This window comes from Paramisgurnus dabryanus, chromosome 1, assembly GCF_030506205.2.
Source record: "Paramisgurnus dabryanus chromosome 1, PD_genome_1.1, whole genome shotgun sequence".
Taxonomy (NCBI): domain Eukaryota; kingdom Metazoa; phylum Chordata; class Actinopteri; order Cypriniformes; family Cobitidae; genus Paramisgurnus; species Paramisgurnus dabryanus.
This window is the reverse complement of record NC_133337.1, coordinates 60,521,939-60,547,322: the sequence shown is the minus strand read 5'-3', so window position 1 is coordinate 60,547,322 and position 25,384 is coordinate 60,521,939. Positions and strand designations below refer to the sequence as shown.

General features: G+C 37.5%; 2 protein-coding genes across 3 annotated transcripts in view; one reads left to right on the top strand and one right to left on the bottom strand.

Moving 5' to 3' along the window:
• Positions 1–4,005: 4,005 nt before the first annotated feature.
• foxh1 (forkhead box H1) lies at positions 4,006–9,176 on the top strand. Its single transcript, XM_065242688.2, has 3 exons — positions 4,006–4,452; positions 7,085–7,189; positions 7,276–9,176. Exons 1-3 carry the CDS (start codon positions 4,084–4,086, stop codon positions 8,224–8,226), a joined length of 1,425 nt encoding a protein of 474 aa, XP_065098760.1. The 5' UTR covers positions 4,006–4,083; the 3' UTR covers positions 8,227–9,176.
• Positions 9,177–9,317: 141 nt separating this feature from the next.
• oplah (5-oxoprolinase, ATP-hydrolysing) overlaps positions 9,318–25,384 on the bottom strand; it is a 42,775-nt gene continuing 26,708 nt past the window's right edge. For both annotated transcript variants that reach the window (XM_065242684.2, XM_065242683.2), the window contains exons 15-27: positions 22,137–22,249; positions 20,753–20,904; positions 16,829–16,989; positions 16,510–16,611; positions 16,216–16,390; positions 15,954–16,138; positions 14,276–14,422; positions 13,920–14,054; positions 11,731–11,880; positions 11,115–11,272; positions 10,878–11,038; positions 10,699–10,796; positions 9,318–9,551 (exon numbers count right to left, since the gene is read on the bottom strand). In XM_065242684.2, coding sequence (XP_065098756.1) covers positions 9,423–9,551; positions 10,699–10,796; positions 10,878–11,038; positions 11,115–11,272; positions 11,731–11,880; positions 13,920–14,054; positions 14,276–14,422; positions 15,954–16,138; positions 16,216–16,390; positions 16,510–16,611; positions 16,829–16,989; positions 20,753–20,904; positions 22,137–22,249 — 1,866 coding nt within the window. In that variant the 3' untranslated portion in view covers positions 9,318–9,422. The remainder of the gene's footprint in view (positions 9,552–10,698; positions 10,797–10,877; positions 11,039–11,114; positions 11,273–11,730; positions 11,881–13,919; positions 14,055–14,275; positions 14,423–15,953; positions 16,139–16,215; positions 16,391–16,509; positions 16,612–16,828; positions 16,990–20,752; positions 20,905–22,136; positions 22,250–25,384) is intronic.

The following is a 25,384-nucleotide window of genomic DNA, read 5'->3' as shown; positions in this document are numbered from 1 at the left end:
GGTTAACTAAGCATGTGCAGTATATGAGGTTCATCAATCTTGCTCATTCCTGATTGGAGAGTGAGCCATATTGCAACTGTCTCCGCACTCCCTGTATTTTAACCAATATTATTTTAGTGCATTAGAATATTTCATTAGTTGTATTATTAAATAAGCAAGATATGTTGATTTGCAGAATGAAAAAGTTGTTTGAATAATTGTATTCTAAAGTAGTAATGTTTTGAAAAGATTTCTTAGTTTACGTTTTCATACCAACATTTTGGAGGTTTGACATATAATGTTGATAATACGCCCTTTTAACGTTACTGCAAGAACGCTTTGAAATATTTTAGATCAACTTAGAAAAGTTCTAAAATCGTTTCCTGTTAGACAGATATCCGGACCACATTAGCTACCGATTCAACACAGGTTTGATTTACATCTATTCATTTAGGGGGTGATTTCAGCCAAAGCGACTTACAAATGAGAGAGAATTTATAACATTTTGTCTTAAGAACCAACAATGAACACAATACACAAAACTGCAAAGAAAAATTCTTATTATTGTTATACTTTGCTATACTTCTGTAATTCTATAATTTTATTCTTAGATATTTGATGGACATCAGAATTAATTTTTAAATATGATTACCTAGAATTTCAAAGGTTTTAACCCATCAGATAGTACAAAGACTAATTCTTACTTTGATTTCTAGTTTAAGTTGACCAGTTACCAAGGCATAATATATATAGCCCATAAGAACAGAAATATAGTTCTTAAAATAGAAATGTCCAATCAGTGTTGAGCGTTAGTTTGATTAGAGTGACACGTCATCACCACGCAAAAGAGCCGATTACGTCAGTCAAGCTTGTGTATCAGGTAAGACACGTGCGTTTATTCTTCGTGTTTAACAGTGACAGCACGTGGGCTTTAACCTTAATCTAAAACATTAAAAATCTAACTCTGCTGTGACCATCTTCTTTAATTGGCAGATAGTAGACTAAATCATGTTACCCCAATAAATTCGGTCCAATAGTTCTCAGTCTGTTTTCAAGGTGATTATCAGATCCATCCGGCTGAATCATTCACTTTTCACCCCTGTTTTGTGTGTTAACTCCTGCGACGTAAGAGGTTCTTACTAATCCAATTTATTTTCTGTCTTGCTGAGACTAAAAAAAAAAAATCCTTCAAACATGACTTCAAACCATAATTTTCCCACTTTCCCTCATGGTAATGATTTCATAATGTAATATAAGAATATTTAACTTGGGTTCATAATCAAACAGACCGCCCCAAACAATTGTTTAAATGTTTAGTAAAGTAGGCCTAAATGATAAAATACAAAAAAATATATAGACTACTTTCACATTCACAATATGCAGATGACAACAGGTGCCCTACATATACAATTACAAAATAGGCTACTCACACACAAGTATCTTAACAATAAAAAAAATTATAAAGATAAAGTTGCAATGATAATGCTTATTTGATAATACAAAGTACACTGTGAGGTAAATGTAATAAAACGGATTGAAATAAACTTTTAGCAAGACATTGAATGTCTGCATTTAATATTACATTTAATTGACAGTGAGATTGTAAATTTAAAGCGGTTTAATATGACCTTTCGTCTGTTTATATAACTGAACTGTTAATTTACTTAATTTTCTCTCCATTTGTTTGGGAAAGTATTGCTGATTATTTTCATGATGTGCATGCTTTAATCTTGGCTTGGTATCTGCAGTAGAATAATGTTTGTCTTTGATTGAATTTAAGAATTTTATAAGCATATAAAGCTATTTAGCGTTTTATTTTTTACGAAAATCCTAAACATGTTTTTCTCTCAACATCAAGATCTACCGGTAATTTGAGGTGTTGGTTTCCCTTTCAAGTTCATTTAGCTCTAAATTTTCTGTTTGGATACATCATCATCCTGACTGTATTATATTTAGCCTACAACAAAGCAATGATGCTGCAATCAATTCTCATGAAGTGCATATAAATAGCACGTGTGAAATACAAACGCCAAATTCCAATTTTGCGTGCACGTGATTCGCCTTCCCATTCACTTAATACTGCTTACATATTTACTGTATTTGTTTCTACATTTTTTCAGTTGTTAAACATTGTTGCTTTGGTTTGGGGTAAGATTTGGGATTTGCTTAGGATTTATGTTTATATAAGTTTATCCATGTCTTTGTCTATTTTTAAACCATTGTCGCTTAGAGTTGAAGTTAGGGTGTCATTTATGTAAAGTTGTTCTAACCCCAAACCCAAGCGGGAAAAAAATCAGAAAAAAATGTGTATTGTTTCAATATTATTATTAAAATAACCTTCCATTCATATAATAATAATTATTATTATAAAAATGTCCAGTAGAAATTGAATGCGATCAGAACGAACAAAAATACACAGGTGGGTACGATAAGTCCAATAAAATATGAATTGTCCTCACACTGAAAAATTCAATCAGACCAAAAAACTCTTATCAAAAATATTTTTTACTTGTCATACGCAAAAGTGACAATAGTGCAAAATTTAGGCTATAAAAAGAGACCAAAGAGAAGACGTTGCTTTCTTCAGTGCTCATAAAGTAAATAAAACCCATCATCACACTTATATAGGCACACCTGCAAATAATTAACAGCTGATCTAAATCAACGAGGAATAATTGTAATGCCAGCGGTTTCCCTTTACAAAAAACAAGATCCAATCCTACTGAAGTTAATGATTTTAACGCAAAAATTCCAAAGCCCCTATTTTTTTCCCTGTTCCCACCTCTCCTATATGCAGAGGAACCCCTTCGATGCTCAGGAATTTAAAATCTCGAAAAGAATGTTTAGCTGATCAAAATGAGGAAAAACCGGAGAAGTGTGATTTCGTCCCCTGATAGCACTCAAATGTTTAATTCTAAATGTGTTAATAGTGCGTAATGCACGGGCTGTTTTCCCAACATATATTAAGGGCAGGAACAGAAAATAATGTTTATCACATGGGTTGTTTTACATTTAATTTTATAAATGTTACCCGTTTGTTGATGCGTAAATTAGGCCTACTTGCATTTTAAACAATGAGAAACGGCAACACAATCTTTACACAAAAAAATTCTAAGGGCATCGGCGAAGGTCCCAGGAGTGGGGATGTGCGAATGTTTTATAATTGCCTTTTTAATTTATGGGGGCAAGGATATAAAAGTAGAGGGCAGGCGGTATTCTGTCAAAGATCTGATTTTCTCCAAAGCTTATATAAATTTAGCTCTGGCTTTAAAATCATCCTTGCTAGAATAAATGGGAGAAAGTCTCATAAATGGCAGACCACATAGGATGAACACTCTTTGCATGTAAAAGACTGTTTCCTTTCTATACAGAGAAGATACAAGTTGGCCTTTGATAACAGAGATGTTTGTAGTCTGTTGAACGTAATAGTTATGGATGGCCTGAGACAATTTTATGCATTTTGCACCTTTTGCATATGATAAATGAAAAATATTTTTGATAGACCTTTTCTGGTCTGATTGAATTTTTCGGTGTGCGGACAATTCCTACAACGTATTATTCAAAATAACCTTACATTAAGAAACTGTTTATATAAAAATATTTTAACGCGTGGGATTAATTCATAATCATTAATTTCAGAACATGTTGTGTATGTTGCTTGTGTGCCCTATTATCACCATTCAGCCAAAGATTTTACTAATAGAGCACTAAATTGTTTCTAGAACATAAAATTCCTCATAAATCTAGTGACGTTAACTCTCAGAATACACCACGTTGATGTATTTACCTTTAAATAATAAGTCTGAAGGCTCAAAAAAGGATGTGTGCATGTATGATCTCTCCAATAAAGAGAGAAACCATCATAAAATGAGTGTTTGTCATTGAACAGTTATTTAATGATCTGAAATTTCTGGGCTGATGTTTATCATTGGGGTTATTTACAGCAGCGATACCCTACAACCTCCCCCACGCCCCTCACTCTCTCTCTCCCATCATTACGCAGCAGGATTGACATGAAACTGTGAATTGTTTGCTGCTCAAACAGAGTTGACCTGGAGCCAGCAGTCAACCCCCCCACAAACACCCACACCCATCTACATCAGCATGACAAAACATTGGGGGGGTCCGGGCGTCTTCAGTGCACGAGCAGCAGCGCAGCTCCACCATCACCTTGATCTGAGCGCGCCCAGAGGTTTCTCTTCCCAACCCGGCTGCCATTCATCCACCAACCCGCTGCTGCTGGAGTTTGGTGCCCGGCTGCTGGAGAAGCCCACCATCACGACCTCCATGGCGCAGGACTCGTGTTATACATCTAAAACGTCGGATCAAAGCGCATGGGAACTTCAAGATGGGAATGTAAGTGGAGGAAAGAAGAAGAACTATCAACGTTATCCCAAACCTCCTTATTCATACCTGGCCATGATCGCCATGGTCATCCAGAACTCACCGGAGAAGAGACTCACATTAGCAGAGGTGCGTAAAAATATTTCAACTTGCATCCAAAAATTATTCGATCCTAATGAAATCAAAGAACAGTTAACAAGATAAACTGAAAAATAATGTCACGCAGTTTAAGCTTTTGTTGTCACTTCGACTGACTGGACGTTTTTCGTCCCCCAAAGTTTCAGGGCAGGGTTCTTCATCCGTCGATAAATTTTAGTTGGAAAGAAAAAAGGTGCCGTGATGATGTAACTCTGACACAGTTTTAAACTGAAATGGGTAACAGTCTGCCCTTCTTCAGTTTATCACAGATTTCAATGGTGTACGTGGAATAGCATTAACATTCTCACGGGATGTGTCTAATCTGCATAAAGAAAGTAGAATAAAGGTTAGCTGTAAAGCGTCGTGCATTGAGTTTAATCTGTCTGGATCTCAATGGGTTTGTATTGTGAAGACACTGATACGGTATCATGCTGATCTGGATTCACACTGTGCCGCAATTATTCGCGATTCTTCCCCAATGTCGCAACAATTCAACATCTGATATAACGACTCCTGTAAATATACAGCTGAAAGGACCAAACATTTTATTTCGTGATTTAATTTATTTTACTAATTTATTAGCTTGGTTACTCATTTATATATATATCAACTTTATTCAAGACACAAAGGTCCATAGAGACAACACTATACAAAAATAAAACATACAAAACATTAAGAATGAAGCAAATAAAGCATCATTAAAACATATACAGGCTACGGGTCCAATGTTTCCAAAAGCAGGACGTATACCTTGTGTCACTCTTAGAAACATCAACTAAGGACACAATAATCATATTCTTAGATCCTGTTAGTCTGCACATGAATCTATACATAAAATTTCTTAAGACAGCGTTAAAAGTGGGCACATTATTAGACACAAACATTGCACTGGCACTACTCCACCTAGGAATTTTAAGCACAATTCTCAGTGCATCATTATAAGCCACTTGGAGTTTTTTCATTTTTGTGTCAAACACAATTCAGGGTTTATTGGCAGAACTTTTTGATAAAAGGTTGTTGATAAACAATTAATAGCATGTGATTTAACGTTTTAAGGCTAGGCTGTGGAAAAACAAAGATGGCAATTCCATGTAAATTTAGTAGTCAAGTTTAGTGTATACTATTCATTTAAAAGTGCCTTAAGTGTGACTTCAGTGTGCCCAAAACTTATTTATAATTTGAAACTGCAGTATAAAATCTAGAAGTTAAGAGGTCTCCACACTGGGTAAGACGTGATTAAATGATGCGAATTGACAAAAAGCTGATCTTTCACACAGAGCATGAAACACGATCGTCTTGTGCTAATTCACTCATTCCGATGCTGGTGCTGACCGAAGATGCATTTTGCGCCTGCCCACTAGGTAGGGCCTTCACTATTCAGCTGATCTACCAAGAATCCCTTAAATGTTGATGGATATAAATCCTCGCGTGTAGTAGCAGAGGCCGTTTCTCAATGTCAAGGATACTTCCTTGGCAGGACTAGTCCTTACAAGTCCCTTACTTCAGAGGCTAGGCGAGACTCCTTTAGCATTCGGAGAACACGTAAATGTAACAGGCTAGCAAGTGCAAGTCATTGCGTCAGTAAAAATGTGTGCTTTCGGCACTGCACACATAGGATTGTGGGTAATTTGAGAGCGCAAAGGATACACATATGCATCCTTTCCAGTATATGGGATATTTTTCGAACCTTGGTTGCAATTCTGAGGATCCTCGACATTGAAACAGTCCTTTAACAGATGTCTGGCTTCCGAGGATCCTTCCTTGACATTGAGAAACAGCCAGAGTGTCGCAATCCCATTCATTTCAATGAAAGCTTGGCAACTTCCGGCGACACAGTGACTGTTGTCGACCGGATGGGGTGTGTCCAGTCGAGCAAAAAAGTTGAGAAAAGTTTAACTTTCTGGATTTTTTGAGTGACTTAGGGAAGCGACTACCAATAAGAACGAAGCAGTGGGGTTCACGTCATCCATCTCTTGTCGGATACTGGAGTGGACAGTGCTCATTTGTTTATGAAAACCAGATTTAAGACGCATGCACATTACAAGCAACTTTGTCACTGTGTGTCACTCGTCTCTTTTTAAGCGGTCGTTAGGAGGCGTTTCTATATCTGGTTGTCATAAATAAAGTGAGTATCATCCACTCCAGAAATTGACAAGAGACGGATGACGTGAACTCTCCTGCTTCGCTCTCGTTGGTAGTTTTCACAGAAACTCGCTCATTATTTGCATAAGGTTATACTTTTCTTAACTTTGGCGCGTGCCTGGACACGCTCCATTTGGTCACCAACGGTAGCTGTTGTTCGTGTCACCGGAAGTCGCCAAGCTTCCATTGAAATCAATGAGATTGGTCACTCTGCTACTGCTAGTCATTGCTTATGTAAATAAGGCCTTAGAAATGCCTCCTAACAACCTCATTGGAAAAAGACAAGCAACACACAGTGACAAAATCGCTTAGAATGTGAATGCACCTTAAGACTTTATAGGAATTTCTTGCTTTCATTTCAGTGCGTCATCGCGTCTCACATTCGTGTTGCTTAATTGTGCCCAGTGTGAAAAGGCTTTTACTGTCAATAACACTGATGAATAGTTTAACTATCAACATGTCGTCTTTTCTCTCAAAACAGATTCTAAAGGAGATCAGTGCATTGTTTCCTTTCTTCAAGGGAAATTACAAAGGCTGGAAGGACTCGGTGCGACACAATCTCTCCTCGTATGACTGCTTTGTCAAGGTTTGTGCATTTGTTTTGCCTATGGACTTTTGAAGTCATTTATTGATAATTCATCACACATCATTTGTGCCCCCTTCTCTTTCTAGGTGCTAAAAGATCCCGGTAAACCCCAAGGTAAAGGTAACTTTTGGACCGTCGAAGTGAGCAGAATTCCCCTGGAACTACTAAAAAGGCAAAACACAGCAGTGTCCCGGCAGGATGAAACTATCTTCGCTCAAGATCTGGCGCCGTACATCTTTCAAGGTTACTCTCAGGGCAGTAAGTCCACACCGGTGCCTGCTAACGCTAATTTGGTCCCCGTTCCCACCCGCCACAGCCCGTCCCCATCAGAGGACCCCTGTCGTCCCAAACTGGATTCCAAGTTTGCTATCGATTCCCTCTTGCATAGCCTCCAACCAGTCAGTTCTGCTGGAGAGGGGCAAAGACAGAGGGACAGTTGGGGGCTTGAGGCTCCACTGCACATTTGTTCTACCTCTCCTACGCATCCTCCGAACACCGTATACAATTGTAGTTCATCAGCTAGTTCAGCCAGTCCTGCATCCGATTTGTCAGATGAGGATTGGAGAAGGGTGACGCGTGTTGGGAAAAGATCAAGTGACCGAGAATCAACGTCAGATGGATACGACTCCTGCCCGTTAAATAAAAACGCCAAACGTGGCACCACCCCACCATGGGAGCTTCCGACGTCGTACGCGAAATACACACCCCCTAACGCGGTAGCCCCCCCGAGCATGCGTTTTAACGGAAACCCGTTTATGCCCCTTGGCGGTCTTCCATTCTACAGTTACGGCGGTGCACACATGACCACCAATCACCTGATCACGGCGGTCGGGCACACGTACTGGCCCATTATTCCAAGCGGGCCAGTTTCCATACAAGCTCCGCCCCTCCTCATGGACTTAGACAGCATGCTGCAATCCGTTCCTCCCAATAAAAGTGTGTTTGATGCGCTTGGTTCCACCAATCAGACTGCTCATGGACCTCCAAACCAGTACGCCCTTCAGAACGGACCTTCGCTTTGTAAATACTCTCTTTAAAAAGAGGACATGCTCCTGCATTCATAATCTGTGGCACTGTGTGAATTTATAAACTAATGCTGCTCTTACAATTGTAACTGCAGCGAAAATCCCCTGGTACACAAACCCATTGTTATCTGAGTACAGGAGACTTGAGCTGCTAATATTTAGTAGCAGTGTCCTTTTACTTCCTAACAATGTTCTTTTAAAACATTTCTACCTCGGCTTATGACTTCTTGTGTTTGTTATTTTAATGTTTGGAATATGCAAATGACCGTTTGTGAGTCTGTAGTATTATGTGCTTGTTTTAAATGACTGGAGATATTATGCTGGACAATTTGATGTGAAGTTTGTAAGTGTTTTTGAATATTTTTTTTTAAATATTTGGGTTTTTCGTTTCTGTTGTCCCAGTCACCTCTATAGTTGAAAAGTCTGATGTCTGGACAATGGAGATCATTGGATGAGTCAGACCTCTTCATGTCTTATCAGTCCAGTGTTGTTTTTTCTGGCCTGCGTTCAGTGTGTCTTTATCTGTGGCCTGTGTCTTAATGTCTTATCACAGACTCTAGACCTGCAGGAACTCCTCACACCTCTAGTTACATTTATTTGAAACTGATCTTTACATCCTATTAAAATGTCATGGTTTTTCAATGACTGCAAGTCTTTGTGAAACTGTCCAGAGGTACATATGGAGTGATCTGATGTGTAACGTAGTGATCAGTGAAGTGCGCTAGTGTCCCTACGTCTGGTGCACGTCACCCAGGCACCTCCTGCTGCTCTGTCCTCCCTCAACCCCCACCCCCCACATTACAACCCTTTAACAGATCCTCCTCTGGATCCAAGCAAGTTATTTCTGATTATCTTTACGCTGTGTTACTCTGACACTGATCTCGTAAGGCTTCTGCAAACAGTTCATCAGATTTGTTCAATGTGCATCTGATACGTTTTTTTTTTTTGGTGGTTTCTGCTGGACTTGTCTGATGTGCCTCATGAAATATGAACCAAAGGCATTTCTGTAATTCTTTTTCAGGTGGGAAAACATTGATACATTTTTCATAAATGAGGTTCAGGGAGAGTGAATCTCCGTAATAAAGCAAAAACTATACAAGATGTGATTCCTTTGAATCTTTATTTCTTCAAAACCGTTTCCATTACCTGTTTTTTAATGATGACTGTATAAATCAGTTGTGAGCTGAACGCATTGTGTCAGTAGATCTTCAAGTCTTTTTCTCTCCCTCTGAGGGGTCATTAATACACCGTCGTTTAGAGGGAATCTGATCTTGGGTGTCCTGCTCATCCGCAAGTCCATATCCTCCACCACCAGGTGTAAATAAAATGAACATGTCCTGTAAACATCAAGTTTTTTCACATTATGTTTCTACCCAACACAACAGCAAACTTTCAAATGCTTCATAATCAAGATAATGTAGGCCGTGACTTGATTTGAGGAGTTAAAGTATACCATCCTGCAACTGACTGGCGAGATCTGATGGTCGTCTGATTTGTAACATAAGCAAACTTTTGGCAAACAGAAACCCTTCATGTTAAATATGTTGTGTGCTGCTTTATATGGTATAAATTATAATAAAAAAAATTTAGTTACAGGTAAAGCATTATTGGAACTAAAGGTGTCAAAATAAACCTAAAACACATGATTGTTGTTGTCAGAGAATCAATTAGAATAAGAAAAGTATTTTGCAGCCTGTTAGGACTGGACTTGTACCCTGTTTAGACCGCAAGTGACTAATAGTAGCAGAGCAACATCTCATTCATTTTAATAGAAGCTTGGTGACATGAGCGACAGTGAACGTTGGTGACAGGAAGTGGGCGTATCCAGCATGCCACAAAGTTGAGGAAAGTTTAACCCTACATTCACATTATAAACGACTTCTCGCTGTGTATCCCTCATCTCTTTCAATGAGGTCGTTAAGGGATGTTTCTAAATCTGGATGACGTGAAATCCACTGCTTCACTCTCATTGGTAGTCGCTCCTGAAAGTCACTCATAATTTGCATAAAGTTCAACTTTTCTTAACTTTGTCACGCAACTGGACATGCCCCATCTGGTCGCCAAGAGTCACTCGTGTCACAATTTCATTGAAATGAATAAGATTGCGTCGCTCTGCTACTGCCAGTCGCTGCTAGTCTGAATGCAGCATAACTTTATGGAAATCATAAGCGACTTTTCGAAGCAGTGGAGATTACGTCATTCGTCTCTCGTCAGTTACTGGAGTGAATGAGACTCATTTCTTTATGACAACCAGATATAGAAATGCCTCCTTATGACCTCTCTAAAAGAAACGGGCGACACACTGGTTTAAAAAGGCCGGTGGTCAGACTGAGGGGTTAGGAGGCTGGTCTCTTCCTGCTCTCCTGGTACTTTGATGGCACATGTGACCGTGAGGTGGCTACAGCGCCGATGAAATTGTTAAAACCCAAATGTATTGTATTGGCTAGGTGGCAAAGTTGAATGCACATTTTGACTTTGTCTTACCCCAGGGTCCAAGCTGATGCTGTTCTTGGCTCCTAAATTTAACATTCTGTTGTCTGTTTTACGTAACAAATTCAGGCCACGCTCTCCATTTGTACCTCCTAGATGAGCAAAACAAGTCTGTACGTTACTGTATGCACATGAACGACAAGTTATATTTAGCCTACTGTAGATGAAGTTACCGTGGAGTCCATAGGGCTGCGTGGAGCGCCTCTCGCTTAAAACCGACAGAACCACCGGACTGCGAAAAAGAAGTTTCCGGATGACTCCGTCACCTCCACGGTACAGACCCGAACCTCCAGAACCTGGCCTCAGGGAGAACTGCTCCAAAACCACTGGATATCTGTCAATATAATAAATAATAAATTACAGATTCATCTCTTGCGTGTCAGAGAACCTGTGAATGACCCAACGCCGACCTTTTCTCTAAGATTTCAGGGTCAGTGATCCGGGTGTTTGTCATGTGACTGTGAACGCCGCTCCGCCCGTTCCAGCCTGGACCCGCCCCTGCTCCCCCAGCAACCGTCTCATAGTAGCCGCTCTTCTCACAGCCAAATGAAATGTTGTTCATGCAGCCCTGAGCCGAAAGAGAAAACCAGCGAGTTGAGCAGCGCATTCAGCTCAGACTCAAATTTTACTTTGTGAAATATTTTGGGAACGCTTTTCAGTCTTAATCAAAGGCTCAGTGTGCGTTTTTTCAGCGTGGGTAAGTTTGGCTAGTAGATGTTGGAAAAAAGCTTCTTCCTCTATTAATGGCTGTTGGAAAATTAGCTGTGTAATAATATAAAAATAACATTTACAGGCTCACACATTTTACACTGATATGTGGACCACATCAGTCTTGAGACTCTGTGTATGCTAGTAAATGTTTAAAGTGCTCACTTGTTTGTAACAGTCGAGAGCTCAGTTCATGAAGTGATTTACTATAATAGTTTATCTACATCATTATTTTACATTATATTTTCAAGCGTTGTTTGTGCTCATTCAAACGTTCTTCATTCTCGAGGTCTAACACGAGCTCTGCTGAACACACACCTGGGAGGCGGCACACACTTGGAAAGCTTTAAAGATGACATCCACCACCCTCTGTGAAGTAAGAACGTTACCGCCAACCACCGCAGCGTGCATAGACGGCTGTAGAATAGAACCAGCAGGAATGATGACTTTAACGGGGGTTAGACAGCCCTGAAAAACAAAAACACATGCACAGAATTGTTATTGTTTTACTCCTATAACTGCTATAATGTTTACAAGATTTTTTAAATACTGAGTGAAATCTGTTGTGTTTAGCAGGGTTATCCAGTCATGCAGAGTTTAGCTCCAACTTTACAATAAAATAAACCTGAAAACAACTCGATAGGGCTCACTAAACATACTAGAAACTGTCTGGTACTTTAAATGAATAGTTTACCCCCCAAAAAATTCCTAATTTCCCCTTCTTCAAGATATACAGTATATCTTACATTTATAAAGCGTGCATACGCACAAAACGGGGCTGAAAAAATGCGTATGGCACTTCCCATTCAAAGGTTGTGATCTATAAAAATGAAACTGTAACTTGACGGGAGAATGTGCGAATCTGTAAGTAAACTCTGACCCAAGCATACGCACATTCTGGAGACAAGGGGAATTGGCGACACAGATGGTGTTTTCTAAAGAGGGCATTTATTTTAGTTCAGTGATACCATTAAATGCAGTGATTTTGGAAAGTGCCCTAAACATATAAATGCTGCGGTGAGCCCCATGTGTAATGCTGCATGTTAAAATGCTGGAGGATTACGCCAATGGCTTGCATTTATTGGTGGAACGCATACCAACTTGCGAACAAAGAATTGGATGCCAGTCTCATTATTATGTGGATCAGGATTCAGGAGGGGATTTGCATTGACTATTTATGGTTTAAAATGGGAGTGTACAGGGCTTGATATGAGATATTAAATCTAATGTTGGCATGGCGGCCTAAGACTTTTGAGACACTACTGTATCTGACTTCCTTTTTTTCAGCTAAAGACAAAGATTTTAATATAAACATGTCTTTACATTAAATGCGTGAAGCTCAAATAATGAAAGGCGAGTGGTAAAAACGTCATATGTTAAGATTATTTAGCAAAGTAAAAACCAAAACAAACATGTACTTTGTGCAAAAGCATATACATGCTTCTGACTTCAGATCTCATTGGTTTTTCGGTGTCTTATAATGAAATATCACATGACAACTAGTCACAAAGTACACAGGAACCAGATTTGAAGAGATTTGAAGTCATCAGTGTGTGGACATAATTGAATTTTGTGTTTGTGCTTTTAGGGGATTAAACATGTGGAGTCCCATAAAAGGACAGAATAAATAGTTTTAAAATAAATAGTGTCACTTTGTGTTCAGCCAAAGACATCTGAGATGGGCGAAGATATTGTGAACTTTCAAGTTCAAGTTTTTGTTTATTATTTTTTAACTACTCTATTGTCATATGTTCTAGGTACAATGAAATAAATGTTAATTTTCCGTATTTTCCAGACTATAAGTCGCACTTTTTTATAGTTTGGCAGGTCCTGGAACTTATAGTCAGGTCCAACTTATGTGTCAAAAATATTTCATATGAACCAAGAAAAACCATAACAGTCTACAGCCGGGAGAGACAGCTCTATGCTGCTCCTGTATTTATGTAATTCAATGGATTCAGTGATATGGAATGACCTTTTTGAACTTGATTTTATCGTGTGTCTCTTATTTTTACATATTTTGTTTTTCTTATATATTGTTTTCTCATTTCTATGTAAAGCACTTTGAATGACCTCTGTGTATGAAATGTGCTATACTAATAAAATCGCCTTGCCTTGTCGTGTTAATTAGGCTATTCAGCCTCCCAGGTATGTTCTGTATGCCAGTGTGTAAATAACTGTTTATGTTACTTCAACATGTACAGACACCTATTCAGCCTGCTGTTCTGTGCTATTGTTTAGTTGAATAACTTGCCTTTCCAGATTAAATGTCTGTTCTTCGGCTTGGATTTTGTGAAATCATTTTCTAAATAAACGCGACGTATAGTCCGGTGCGACTTATATATGTTTTCTCCTCTTCAAAACACATTTTGACTGATGTGACTAAAACTCCAGAGCGACGTATACTCCGGAAAATATAGTATTTGTTTCTCACAAGAAAGACAAATTACAGGACAATAAAAATATGAAAAAATATAGATGTTCATTATCGTGTGTGTGATAATCACCTGGTTGAGGGGAATGTCCTGACCCACCATACACCTCAGACAATAGATGAGGGCTGACAGGGTGATGGCACGAGGAGCATTACAGTTACCCCACACTTCTGTCCCTGTGCCTGTGAAATCAAACACAGCACTGCCCTACACACACACGCACGCACGCACGCACAAACACACAATACATACATCACACAACATGTTTGGAGAAACAGCTAGAAATGCTTTTCACACTTTTAATTTATTTCCCAACACAATAATATTTGTATCAATAAATCTCCTGATATATTTCAATGGTATATCCTGATGGTGTATGAAATATAAAATCCCTCCCCTAAACATGAATGTCAAAATGTTTTTGCTACCTGCTCTTCATTGATCTGGACCTTCAGTTTGATCAGCGTCCCATCATCCATCTGATCTTCTGCTTTGACTTCAAAAGAGCCGGTTTCCTGCTGGCGACGGTGGGCAAAATCTTTCAGCATGTCTCGAACTGCAAGCTCTGCGTTACTCTACAAACACACAGCACATACAAATTTATTAACAATAATAGACCAATTTCGTGTTTGCAAACAGAGATGACGTTTTTTGTGGGCGGAGCCAAACTGGTTGCAGAAAGTGACTGCTCCGCAGTAGGGTTGTGAAGTGTTTTAGCATTAAACCGTGGTTTTTATGGATCCGGTGTTCTGTCGAAGTCTGATTCCCCTATGTTTCCCTTTAGTGCAATGTTTCTTATAGCGTTTTAATGACGTTACGTTTATTTTTTTAGATAGATAAAAAGTTTAAATGGCTTGGCTACTGATAAGCGTGTATGTAATGTATATGTATTGTTCTTGTTTGCTAAATCAATTATTTTTACAGTCTGAAGCAATACTATCATGTATTATATATAATAGCGTTTATTAAATATTTCATAATTTTCCTGTTTTTTATTATTTTTTCCTTATATTTATCTTACGTGTTTGTTCTAAAACTATTATAAAAGTATTATGTTTAAACATACATTAAAAAGGCCTGTTTTTATATTAATAACACTTTACATCATGTGTGTGTGTGTGTGTGTGTGTGTGTGTGCTATATTTATATATTTATTAAGTATGTAAACATAATAATTTTAGAACAAACAGGAAGAAGACACAGGCTAAGATATAAGGAAATAAAAAGAAATAATAGAAAACGAAAAAATTATGAAATATTTTTTTAAAAATTGTGATATTATTGCTATTTCAGTATAAAAAAACATTTATTCTGAATAAATTATAATTGTAACGTGATAAAAACGCTATAAGAAACACATGGAGGGAACAGACTTCGACAGAACACCGGACATTCTCTCTTCTTATTTTCTATTCTAATTATTAAAAGATTTTCAGATGATTTCCTCGCTGCATTCTGTCCGTTTAAGGGCTTATTGTAATCATAAACACCTACGTTTATCTTCTAATGATGTCTTTGACGATGGTATTCTATAAAAATGAAAGCCATCTTTTTTGGCATTCTTATTCTGACACTTAACAGCACAACAAGACATTTTCTAGTGAGTTATCTTGCTCTTTTCACTCGTGTCTAATTCATTTCCACTCTTTTTCTGCAACCGCATTGCGCGCGCAGCTTGCAGTGACATAACTGTGACGTCTACCCTAAATTGGTCTATAGCTTCATCTGTAACCGCTTTCTTTCCAACTGTATAGTGGGTGAGAAACAGCAAAGTGGTAAAGGCGTATGCCCAAATTCACAGTGCTCATAAAAGTAAGAATTATCCGGATGACCTTTGTTGTTTTCGAAGGACACTTTTAAAGTCCATCGGAGGATTGGTGAATGAAGATGACGTGACACAACTGACGCTGATATGTCACATAATAATTACCACATGTTGAATATAGTCTTCATTCATACTACACACATACTACAACATACTTTATTGAGCTTGTTAAGTATTTACTTATAAGTGCCTACTCAAGAGAATTTCAGACCATGCAAACCAATTACTTTCTTTTGCAAGTCAAGCTACCCCCCTCTCCACAGTCACGCAGGTTTACACACCTGAATGTAGCCCATGTATGCCTGGACCACCTCCAGACCGTAGCTGTCAATCAACTCTCCCACCAGCTGACAGCCCCTCCGATTGGCTGCAACCTGCGCCCGCAAGTCCGACAGGTTGTCGCGGAGATTACGTGTGCCAGAACATCCTGGGTACTGCGCTGGTGCCATGAGGGCCTCAGTCACAGCTAATTTTACAAAAATGAAATATTTAATTCAAAAACATGAAAACCCGCACTACACAGACTTTAACATCTAATCTAACCTTTCTCCTGAAAGACTCCACCCGTCACTAGCTTGAAGGATATGAAGACAGCGCCCTCCTGCTGCAGAGAGGTGGAGTGAGGAGGCATTGAGCCTGGAGTGATGCCCCCTATATCAGCATGATGACCCCTGCTGGCCACAAAGAACACTGGCGAGCTCACGCCATCCCGAAACACCTGCACAAAACCAACAAACATTAGACATTTGACAGGAGCAATAAGATTGCAAAGGGTTAAAAATGAGAATATTTGGTATAATATCACAAGGATTTTGTGATGACAGATGGTGAACGTACAGGAGTGATGACGGTCAGGTCTGGGAGATGACTGCCGCCTGCACAGGGATGATTACTGAGAATCACATCTCCTTCCTTTATACTGCCACCTGCTGTCTGAATCTGCAACAACAACAACAACAACATCACTGCCTGCTGCTTCAAATAATGATTTCATTACAAATCACAACATGAAAATATTTTTTAATCCATTTGTTATGAGAGACATTTTAATATGTCATGAAAGTAAATGATGCCATGAGTGATAGATTTCCTTACAGTACTTCAAACATGCAAGGGTGAAGAACGGCAGCATGCTTTGTTATTGAGGTTTGTGTACCTGGTACTGTACAGTTTCCTGCATAGCCCCCAGATGAACGGGAATGTGAGGGGCGTTAGACACCAAACCTCCATCAGGACCAAACACAGCGCAGGAGAAATCCAGACGTTCCTTTATATTGGTGGAGATGGAGGTTCTCTGCAAAACTCGACCCATCTGCTCTGTGTGTGAGGAAACAAAACCTTCAATTCTTTCATGAATATTACACAGACTAAAATTTTTGGGTATAGAATCAGATGAAGACAGCGGCACAGTACAGGTAGTTAACCTACAGGAAAACTGAAAAGATTTGAATACATAATAAACAATTATATGTTTGATGGGTTTAAAGGATGATGGCTTTTGTTTGTGCATGTTAGGGGTGTAATGATAAATCGTGTGGTTGGCTTGCTATGCTTCTTAATGAATTACAGTCAAATGCCGCTACATCCAAAAGCCAGAGGGCACTCTCGTACAGAAACTCAATATGCACTGCAGAAGAAGTACCATTTACACACGCTTCTCCACGTAATGCCTATACGTACATTTATATCGCTGTTTTTCAAACCTTTTAAAGGTGGGGTGCATGATCTCTGAAAGCCAATGTTGACATTTGAAATCAACTAAACAAACACCCCCCTACCCCAGTAGAATCTAGACCTTCATGTGATAGATCTGTCCCACACATACGCAACCCAGGCAAAGATGTCAGTTAGTAGACATGACCATGGCCGGACTTACCATTGGGCTTGATTGGGCTTGAGCCCAGGGGCCCCGGCCAATAGGGGCCTTCCGACTTGCTTGCTTGTGTTCGTTTGATTTGTTCAGTCGTTTTCATTTTTTATTTTACAGCCTAAGAGCCTATTGGTTGGTGCGGAATTGTTTGGTGCTGCATTTAATTCGTTAATATATATATGTCAGTCATCTTGGTGCTGAACATGACGCGCTGAGTTTACCGCTTTTGAAAACCATAGATGCTAGTAGCGAATACGGGAAATGAGAGTCATGAATGAGCTTTACAGATAACGAGAAAGAGCAACGCGAAAATGAAGCGCTCAGTATGAAAAAGATTACTAGAGTAGTCTATGGTCTTGTAACTCTGTTTTTTCTTGTTTGTTTGTAATCTAACGATACGCCGTTATACGCAATTTACCCACTAATGGTCAAGGATTTTCGTATACCCATTAAAAAAGCGTGAAAATACTTAACAGTGTGTGACAAACCTTTGACACTTTCATTCATAAATTGACATCTGAATCACTCACCATTCGCATGCTCCACTTGTTACTTTGGCGGCTTTAACCTCATATACAGTCGGCTATTTGGTATTTGGTGCATTTGACTTCATGCGCCACTGCGCGATCCGATCATCATATGAAATCAAATTATCACGGCGCAAAAGTGACTGTAAAGCAGACGGGTGTATTCATGTTGTTCACAAAAGAATGACATCAGAGTACCGCGAGAGCGATTTGAGAAATCACACAGAGAAGTCTGCTTTCTAATCGCTCTCGCGGTACTTTGACATCACCAAGTGGTCTGCGTAGCGCCAAATGAAATCCAATCTGCTCGCAGTCTGCAGCTCACACGACACTAACCAAACCGTTTCTGCGGAGAAGTGAACGAGTGGAGCAGAGCTACTAAACATAACAAAATCCGGAGAGTTAACAACGCACATGATATTATATCAACATTTAAATCATCAGTCCAGTTTATTACTTCATCTGGAGGTGAGGATTCACTAAATTATGGCCATGTTGATGTCCTGATGGTTTTGATATAATCCACTAGCTAGCCTAACTTTCCTGTAGTTTCTCTTTCAGCATGTTTGCTAACAGAATCACAGTTTAAACTTCTGAAAAGTGTTTTAATGTATTACGTTCATATCAGACGCAAAAATTAATTAATGATCATCTTCTCCACTTTGGTTTTTGGTGTCTAATATTACATGATGGTCTTGTCATAATTATTAAATTACATCCTAAAATCTTTTGTTTTTCATTGTTAAACACTGCACCACTTAGGCTATATGCACAAAATACACTTGTTGATTATGTTTATAACATTATATGGTGTGTAGTGTAATTCAATTCAATTCAATTCAATTCAATTTTATTTATATAGCGCTTTTCACAAAAGTCAATTGTTTCAAAGCAGCTTTACATAAATAGAAGCAGTGAAAAGCACAGAAAAACGACAGATAGCACAACAAAATATATGATAGCATGAGCAGTTAAATTTGCTGCGGCTATGACTCAATATTATAAGTGCACGTATTACTAAAGCAACGTATAGAAGAGGAAGCTAGGTAAAGCCCAAAAAGGCTTCCTCCCCGGGGTGAAAAACCCCCTAGGAGAAAAAAAACCCCCGGGCTTTTATCCGAGGAAAAATAAGTCCTAGGAGGGAAAAACCCTTGGGAGAACGGATAAGGAGATTTAACGGAGATTAAGTCTCTTCCGGTGATCGTTGGTCAGGCATCAGCTGGGCATCACGTTGAAGGACGGCCAGTAGATCAGAGGTGTGCCAACTTTCACATCTACCGGGACTGGGTCTGTTTGTCTCGTTGTCCTCGGGTCGAGGACGAGACAGGGAGAGAAAAACAAAATCGTATTAGCGTAGCGGCCGTTCATATGTATTGAAGTGTCACACAGTGATGTGGTTTAACTCAGCTTAGTTCCAGACAGACTAACTATTGCGGCATAATTATGTTATCCACAGTTGAGGATTTAGCAAATTGGGGGCCCAATGCGAGGGTATATATGGTAAATAAGGGTCACCTTCCGATCTTTAAGAGAAAATGAAACCTGACGACCCGTTTGACTAAGGCCTAAAGCCCCACTGTCGTCGTTAATGCAGGTTCAGTGGCAAACGGTGGCAAACTATTTAATGCAATTCATTTTAAGTGTTCATGCAGAATAAGGTGAATGTTTATCAAGACATATCATTCTTTTCTTAAGCTAAGCCTAACACAATGATTTTAAATGTTGTTATTGGGTATTTTTTAATGTGCATGATTAATTTGGATTTGTGACATCCCTAAAAATACATTATTTAATTTTAGACTGGGCTTATGTTCTGCTATAGAGACATAGGGGCAGTTTCCTAGACAGGTCTTATCCTAGTCCCAGACTAAAATGCATGTTTGACGCACACCAGTAATGTTTTTTGTAAGGTTTGTTTGTAAAAACTACTTGAATGCCCTAATTTAACCTAGCAATAGGCCTAGTGCTGGATTAATCTAAACCCTGTTGGGAAATTTCCCTAAAATAGGCTATAGTTCTATGATATATTTTTATTTTAGGTTGTTTACTGTATGTGTGCACTCTCAGAAGATAATTTACACAAGCTGTCACTGGGGTGGTACCCTTTCAAGTAGTACACCTGTGTACCTAAAGAGTGCATATAATGGGTACAAATGTACCTATATCTGTACCTAAATGGTCAATATTAGGAACCATTTAAAGGGTACCGTCCCAGTGACAGCTTTTGTTCTGATAGTGTAGGGCCCAAAATTTATTCAAGCCCAGGGGCCTCCACCCTGTTAAGTCCTGCCCTGGACATGACCCTTACTGCTGATTGGCTACAAGTATGTTTTGGTACTCAGGCAGACTCCCTTTTCCAAAGTGTTTTTGAAAAATCATGCACCCCGCCTTTAAAGTATTTTCATGATAATAGAGAATATTTATAATGATTATGTTTGATGAGTGTTGCTTTTTCAAATAAATGTTATAAACGCCTCCAACTAACAGTGATTTTACATTGATAAAGACTTCCTACTGATTAAAGAGCCGTGGTTAATGAAAGAGCTGTGCAGAATATCACCTTTGCAATATCGGACAGACATTATTGGTGTGCATCGCGATTTATCGCAACACCTTTAGTGCACATAGCCCATCATATTTTAAAAAATGCAAAATAAACTTTGGTTCTGGTTTCATGTCAAACCTGCGATGCTCATGAAGCGATGAGAGAAGATGGACAGCTGGACCGCGTTAAGTTCTGTTCCTAAAGCACACTGTGCTGCCATCCCGACATCAATACACAGATCACCAGCCTCCGTCAGCCGAGCGACACACGATGGCTCCACAAGTATCGTACTGACAAACAACACAAACAGAGAAGTTAAAGGGATAGTTCACTCAAAAATGAAAATTCTTTCATCATTTAATCAATCTCGTGTGGTTACAAACTAGGGATGCTTAACGATTAATTGCGATTAATCGTTAGCAGAATAAAAGTTTTTGTTTACATCATATATGTGTGTGAACTGTGTATAATAAATTTGTATAAATAAATGTACACACATGCATGTATATGTTTTAGAAATGTTTACATGTGTATATACATTTGTATATTTATGTATACATTTATATTATATATAAATATAAATACTTAATATAGAAAAAAAAAATTCTTAAAATTATACATGAATGTGTTCATATTAATATATACATATTTATTATAAACAGTTTACACACATATGTGATGTAAACAAAAAATTTTATTCTGCTAACGATTAATCGCAATTAATTGTTTAGCATCCCTATTACAAACATAAATATTTCTTTTTTCTGAATAACACAAAGGAAGATACTTTAAGTAATGTTTTTAATCAAACCGTTCTTGAGGTCCATTCACTTCCATAGTATTCTTTTTTCCTATTATGAAAGTTAATAGGGGTTCATAAAAGGTTGGGTTTTTGCACCACCATGCTTAACAGTCTTTACAGTGTACTGTGGATTGAATTCAGTACCCCTATTCACCTGAGGCTCTGTCGATAACCACTAGACCTCAAAATAACAATTTTACTCTCATCAGGCCATTTTTCTTTGACAAGCTTTTATCAACAATGTTGCTTTACTTGGGCTTGCGCGACAAAGTTGAGAAATGTTTAACTTTTTGAAAATTATGAGCAGGGGAGTTCTGACTGTGTCTCTTCAGTTATTGGAGTGGACGTTACTCATTTGTTTATGACAACTAATAGAAACGCCTCTTTTGAAAGAGACGAGCGACACACAGCAACAAAGTCGCTTATAATGTGAATGTACATTAAGGAAATACTTTTAAAATGTATAAATATGACTACTTCTACTAATAACAGTGGTTTATCAGGGTAATTACGTTGCACTGCTATTTTTTTAAACACAACTGTATATTTAATCATTTTCCTGTTTTCTGTATAAGCGCTACGTAAATCATTTTGATGTAAACTGAATTAAAAGTCCTATGGGTTCTGGACGACATGAGGGTGAACAAATGAGAACAGAAATGATCATTACGGGCAGTAACAGCCTAAGTGTATGAAGTGGCTGCTGTTATCCAGACGCACCTGTTCTGATCAATGATGATCGCTGGTCCCTGGATGCTATGATCACATGTCAGATCTTCCCATAGATACACATTGGTGCTCAGATAACCCTCCTCAAAATAACACTGTGTCACCTGATTCCAACAAATACAATCAATCAATAACATTTCCATATTATTATAGGTTGATTTACAAAAGCACAGGCTTACCTACAATCTGCGTAATCTGTGACTAACTGAATAAGCACCTCACTGAGCATCATCACAGATGTCAAACTCATTCAGATCCAATCCCCCAGTCAATAATTATATCCCTTAAAACTCATCTTTGATCATTAAATTCTATTTAATAATTATAATAATAATAATAATAATAATAAGTTTATTTGAACATGTAATAAAAATACAAAAATATACATATATATATAATAATAAAGTATATACTGTGTATACATACATACAAAACAAATTATTATAAATAATAAATAATTCAAAAAACAAAACAAAAAACAAAAAAAAACTAATATATTCCCATGTTCAAAAGGAGTAGGAAGAAGTTCATAAACAAACTTTTCAAATCCCACCCCCTTTCTCTATTTTTATCAATTAGATAAATACACAATGATTCCACACGATTCTTATTTACATAAAAGTGCACCTCATATCTACCTACCTACAACTCACATATACCCATACATACATAGACCACAGACAGATGCAAACATGCATACATACCTACAACACTATTTTCATTTCTTTCAATATACCATACTATAACCTCAAGTCCTTTTCATAGCCATTCAATACATTATTTTTAAATAATCTCTTGAATTTACTAATTGTTGTACATGATTTCATCTCATCACTGCAACTATTCCATACATTAACTCCTTTAGTTGTAACACAGTGATATTTGGCATTTGTTCTAATATGTTTCTTTTGAAAAACTGACTCTCCTCTTAAGTTATGCTTGCTATCTCTCATTTGAAACAGCCCTTGGATACTGTTCGATAACTGATGATTTTTTACTTTGTACATAATTTGTGCAGTTTTAAACTCAACCGTATCTCTAAATTTTAGTGCTTTTAATTTAATAAAAAATGGATTAGTTGATGCTCTATAAGTGGTTTTATTTACAAGTCTTAAAGCTCTTTTTTGAAGAATAAAAATAGGTTCAGTGTTCGTTTTGTAAGTGTTCCCCCACACTTCCAAACAGTACGTAACGTATGGCATTATGAAGGAACAGTATAATGTATACAATGAGCGTTGATTTAATAGGTAATTGGTTTTATACAGTATGGCAATTAATTTGGATATTTTAGTTTTAATATATTGAATATGTGGCTTCCAACAAAGCTTATCATCTATTATTACTCCCAAAAATTTATATTCTTTTACTTTTTCTATTTCAATATCATTTATCATAAGTTTTTTGTGCAAAGGTATTTTCCGATAACCAAAAATGATAAAATTGAGTTTTACTTAAATTCAATGTTAATTTATTTGCATCAAACCAACTTTTCAACTTTGTTCATTCATTTTCTAAAGTATCCAAGAGTTGTTCCAAATTTTCCCCGGAACAGATGAAATTTGTGTCATCAGCAAATAAAATGGTTTTCAATTTTGTTGACACTTCCCATACATTATTGCACTGACCCCTGGGGGACCCCACAAGTAATTTTCTTTATCTCTGATTTCTGGTTTTGCAGTTCAACATATTGTTGTCTATTATGTAAATAACTTTTTAACCAAGAAAGTGCAGTCCCCCTAATACCATAATTGTACAATTTCATAGTCAATAAATTATGGTCTACTGTGTCAAATGCCTTTTTAAGATCCAAGAATAACCCCACTGCATATTTTTTTTGTTCTATTGCTGTTGATATTTCTTCCACAAATTGAATAAGTGCATGTGCAGTTGTCCTGTTAGCCCTGAACCCATATTGCTGATCACACAGTAGATTATGTTTAGTAATGAATTTTTCAAGCCTTGTAGAGAATAATTTCTCTAATATTTTTGAGAATTGGGAGAGCAGTGAAACAGGTCTGTAATTTGAAAGTGTATGTCTATCACCAGCCTTATAATGGTATCACCTTTGCCAACTTCATTTTATCTGGAAAGACTCCAGTTATCAGAGATTGATTACATAAATAAGTTAGAGGTTTGACAACACATTCAATGATACTTTTGACCATACACATGTCAATACCATTCCAGTCAGTAGACTTTTTACTCTTAAATGCTTTAACAATGTCAATAATTTCCTTTTCATCAATTCCCATAATAAACATAGATTCTTTTATATTAACATTCTTGCTTATCACATCAGTAATTTTTTCAGTTTCTGCAAATTCCTCAGCTAAACCTGGACCAACTCCAACAAAAAAAAACATTAAATTCATTTGCAGCCAAGGAGATATCCATAATCTCTGTTCTATTTTTAGTAATGAAATAGTAAGTGTCTCCTGATTTGTCTTTCTTTTTCTTAATAATTTCATTTAAAACCATCCAGGTGTTCCTTGCATTACTTCTGTTATCCTCTAATAATTTACTATAATAATTCTTTTTATTGCTTCTCATAATTCTGATGAGTTTATTTTTATATATCTTATATTTCTGTTCTGCTTCTTTTGTCCTCTTCCTTTCAAAACTCTTTGTATAACGCATTTTTCTTCTTACATGCATTTATTATTCCATTAGTTAACCATGGTTTTTCATCAACTATCTGTTTTACTTCTTTCTTTACAAGAGGGCAGTTTTTTTCATAAAGTGATGTTATAACAGACAGAAATGAATCATAGGCTTCATTCACATTTTCTACATACACTTTACCCCAGTCTTGTTTCATTAAATCCTCTTTAAATTTATTGATATTTTCTTGAGTTCTATGTCTGATCATTGTATATTTTTTGCAGTCTTTCATGGTCTTAATACGGCTATATATGTTTACAAAGACTGGCAGATGATCACTAATGTCATTTATTATTAGTCCACTTTCAACTTTACAATCGATAACATTAGTAAATATATTATCAATTAGTGTAGCACTATTTGTTGTAATTCTGGTTGGTCGTGTAATTGAGGGATATAAACTAAGGCTGTACATCAAATTAATAAACTCTGTAGTTTTAGCATGTTCTTGTGGGTTAAGTAAGTCAATATTAAAGTCTCCACAAATAATAACCATTTTTTTGTTAATGCTATCACTGAATATTTCTGTAATTTTTTTCATTAAATATATCAATATTTGATCCTGGTTTCCTATAAAT

Coding starts and splice junctions, on each gene's coding strand:
- foxh1 (XM_065242688.2), top strand. CDS start 4,084: ATGACAAAACATTGGGGGGGTCCGGGCGTCTTCAGTGCACGAGCAGCA. Junction 4,453..7,084: donor AGAGACTCACATTAGCAGAG/GTGCGTAAAAAT, acceptor CTCTCAAAACAG/ATTCTAAAGGAGATCAGTGC. Junction 7,190..7,275: donor CGTATGACTGCTTTGTCAAG/GTTTGTGCATTT, acceptor TTCTCTTTCTAG/GTGCTAAAAGATCCCGGTAA.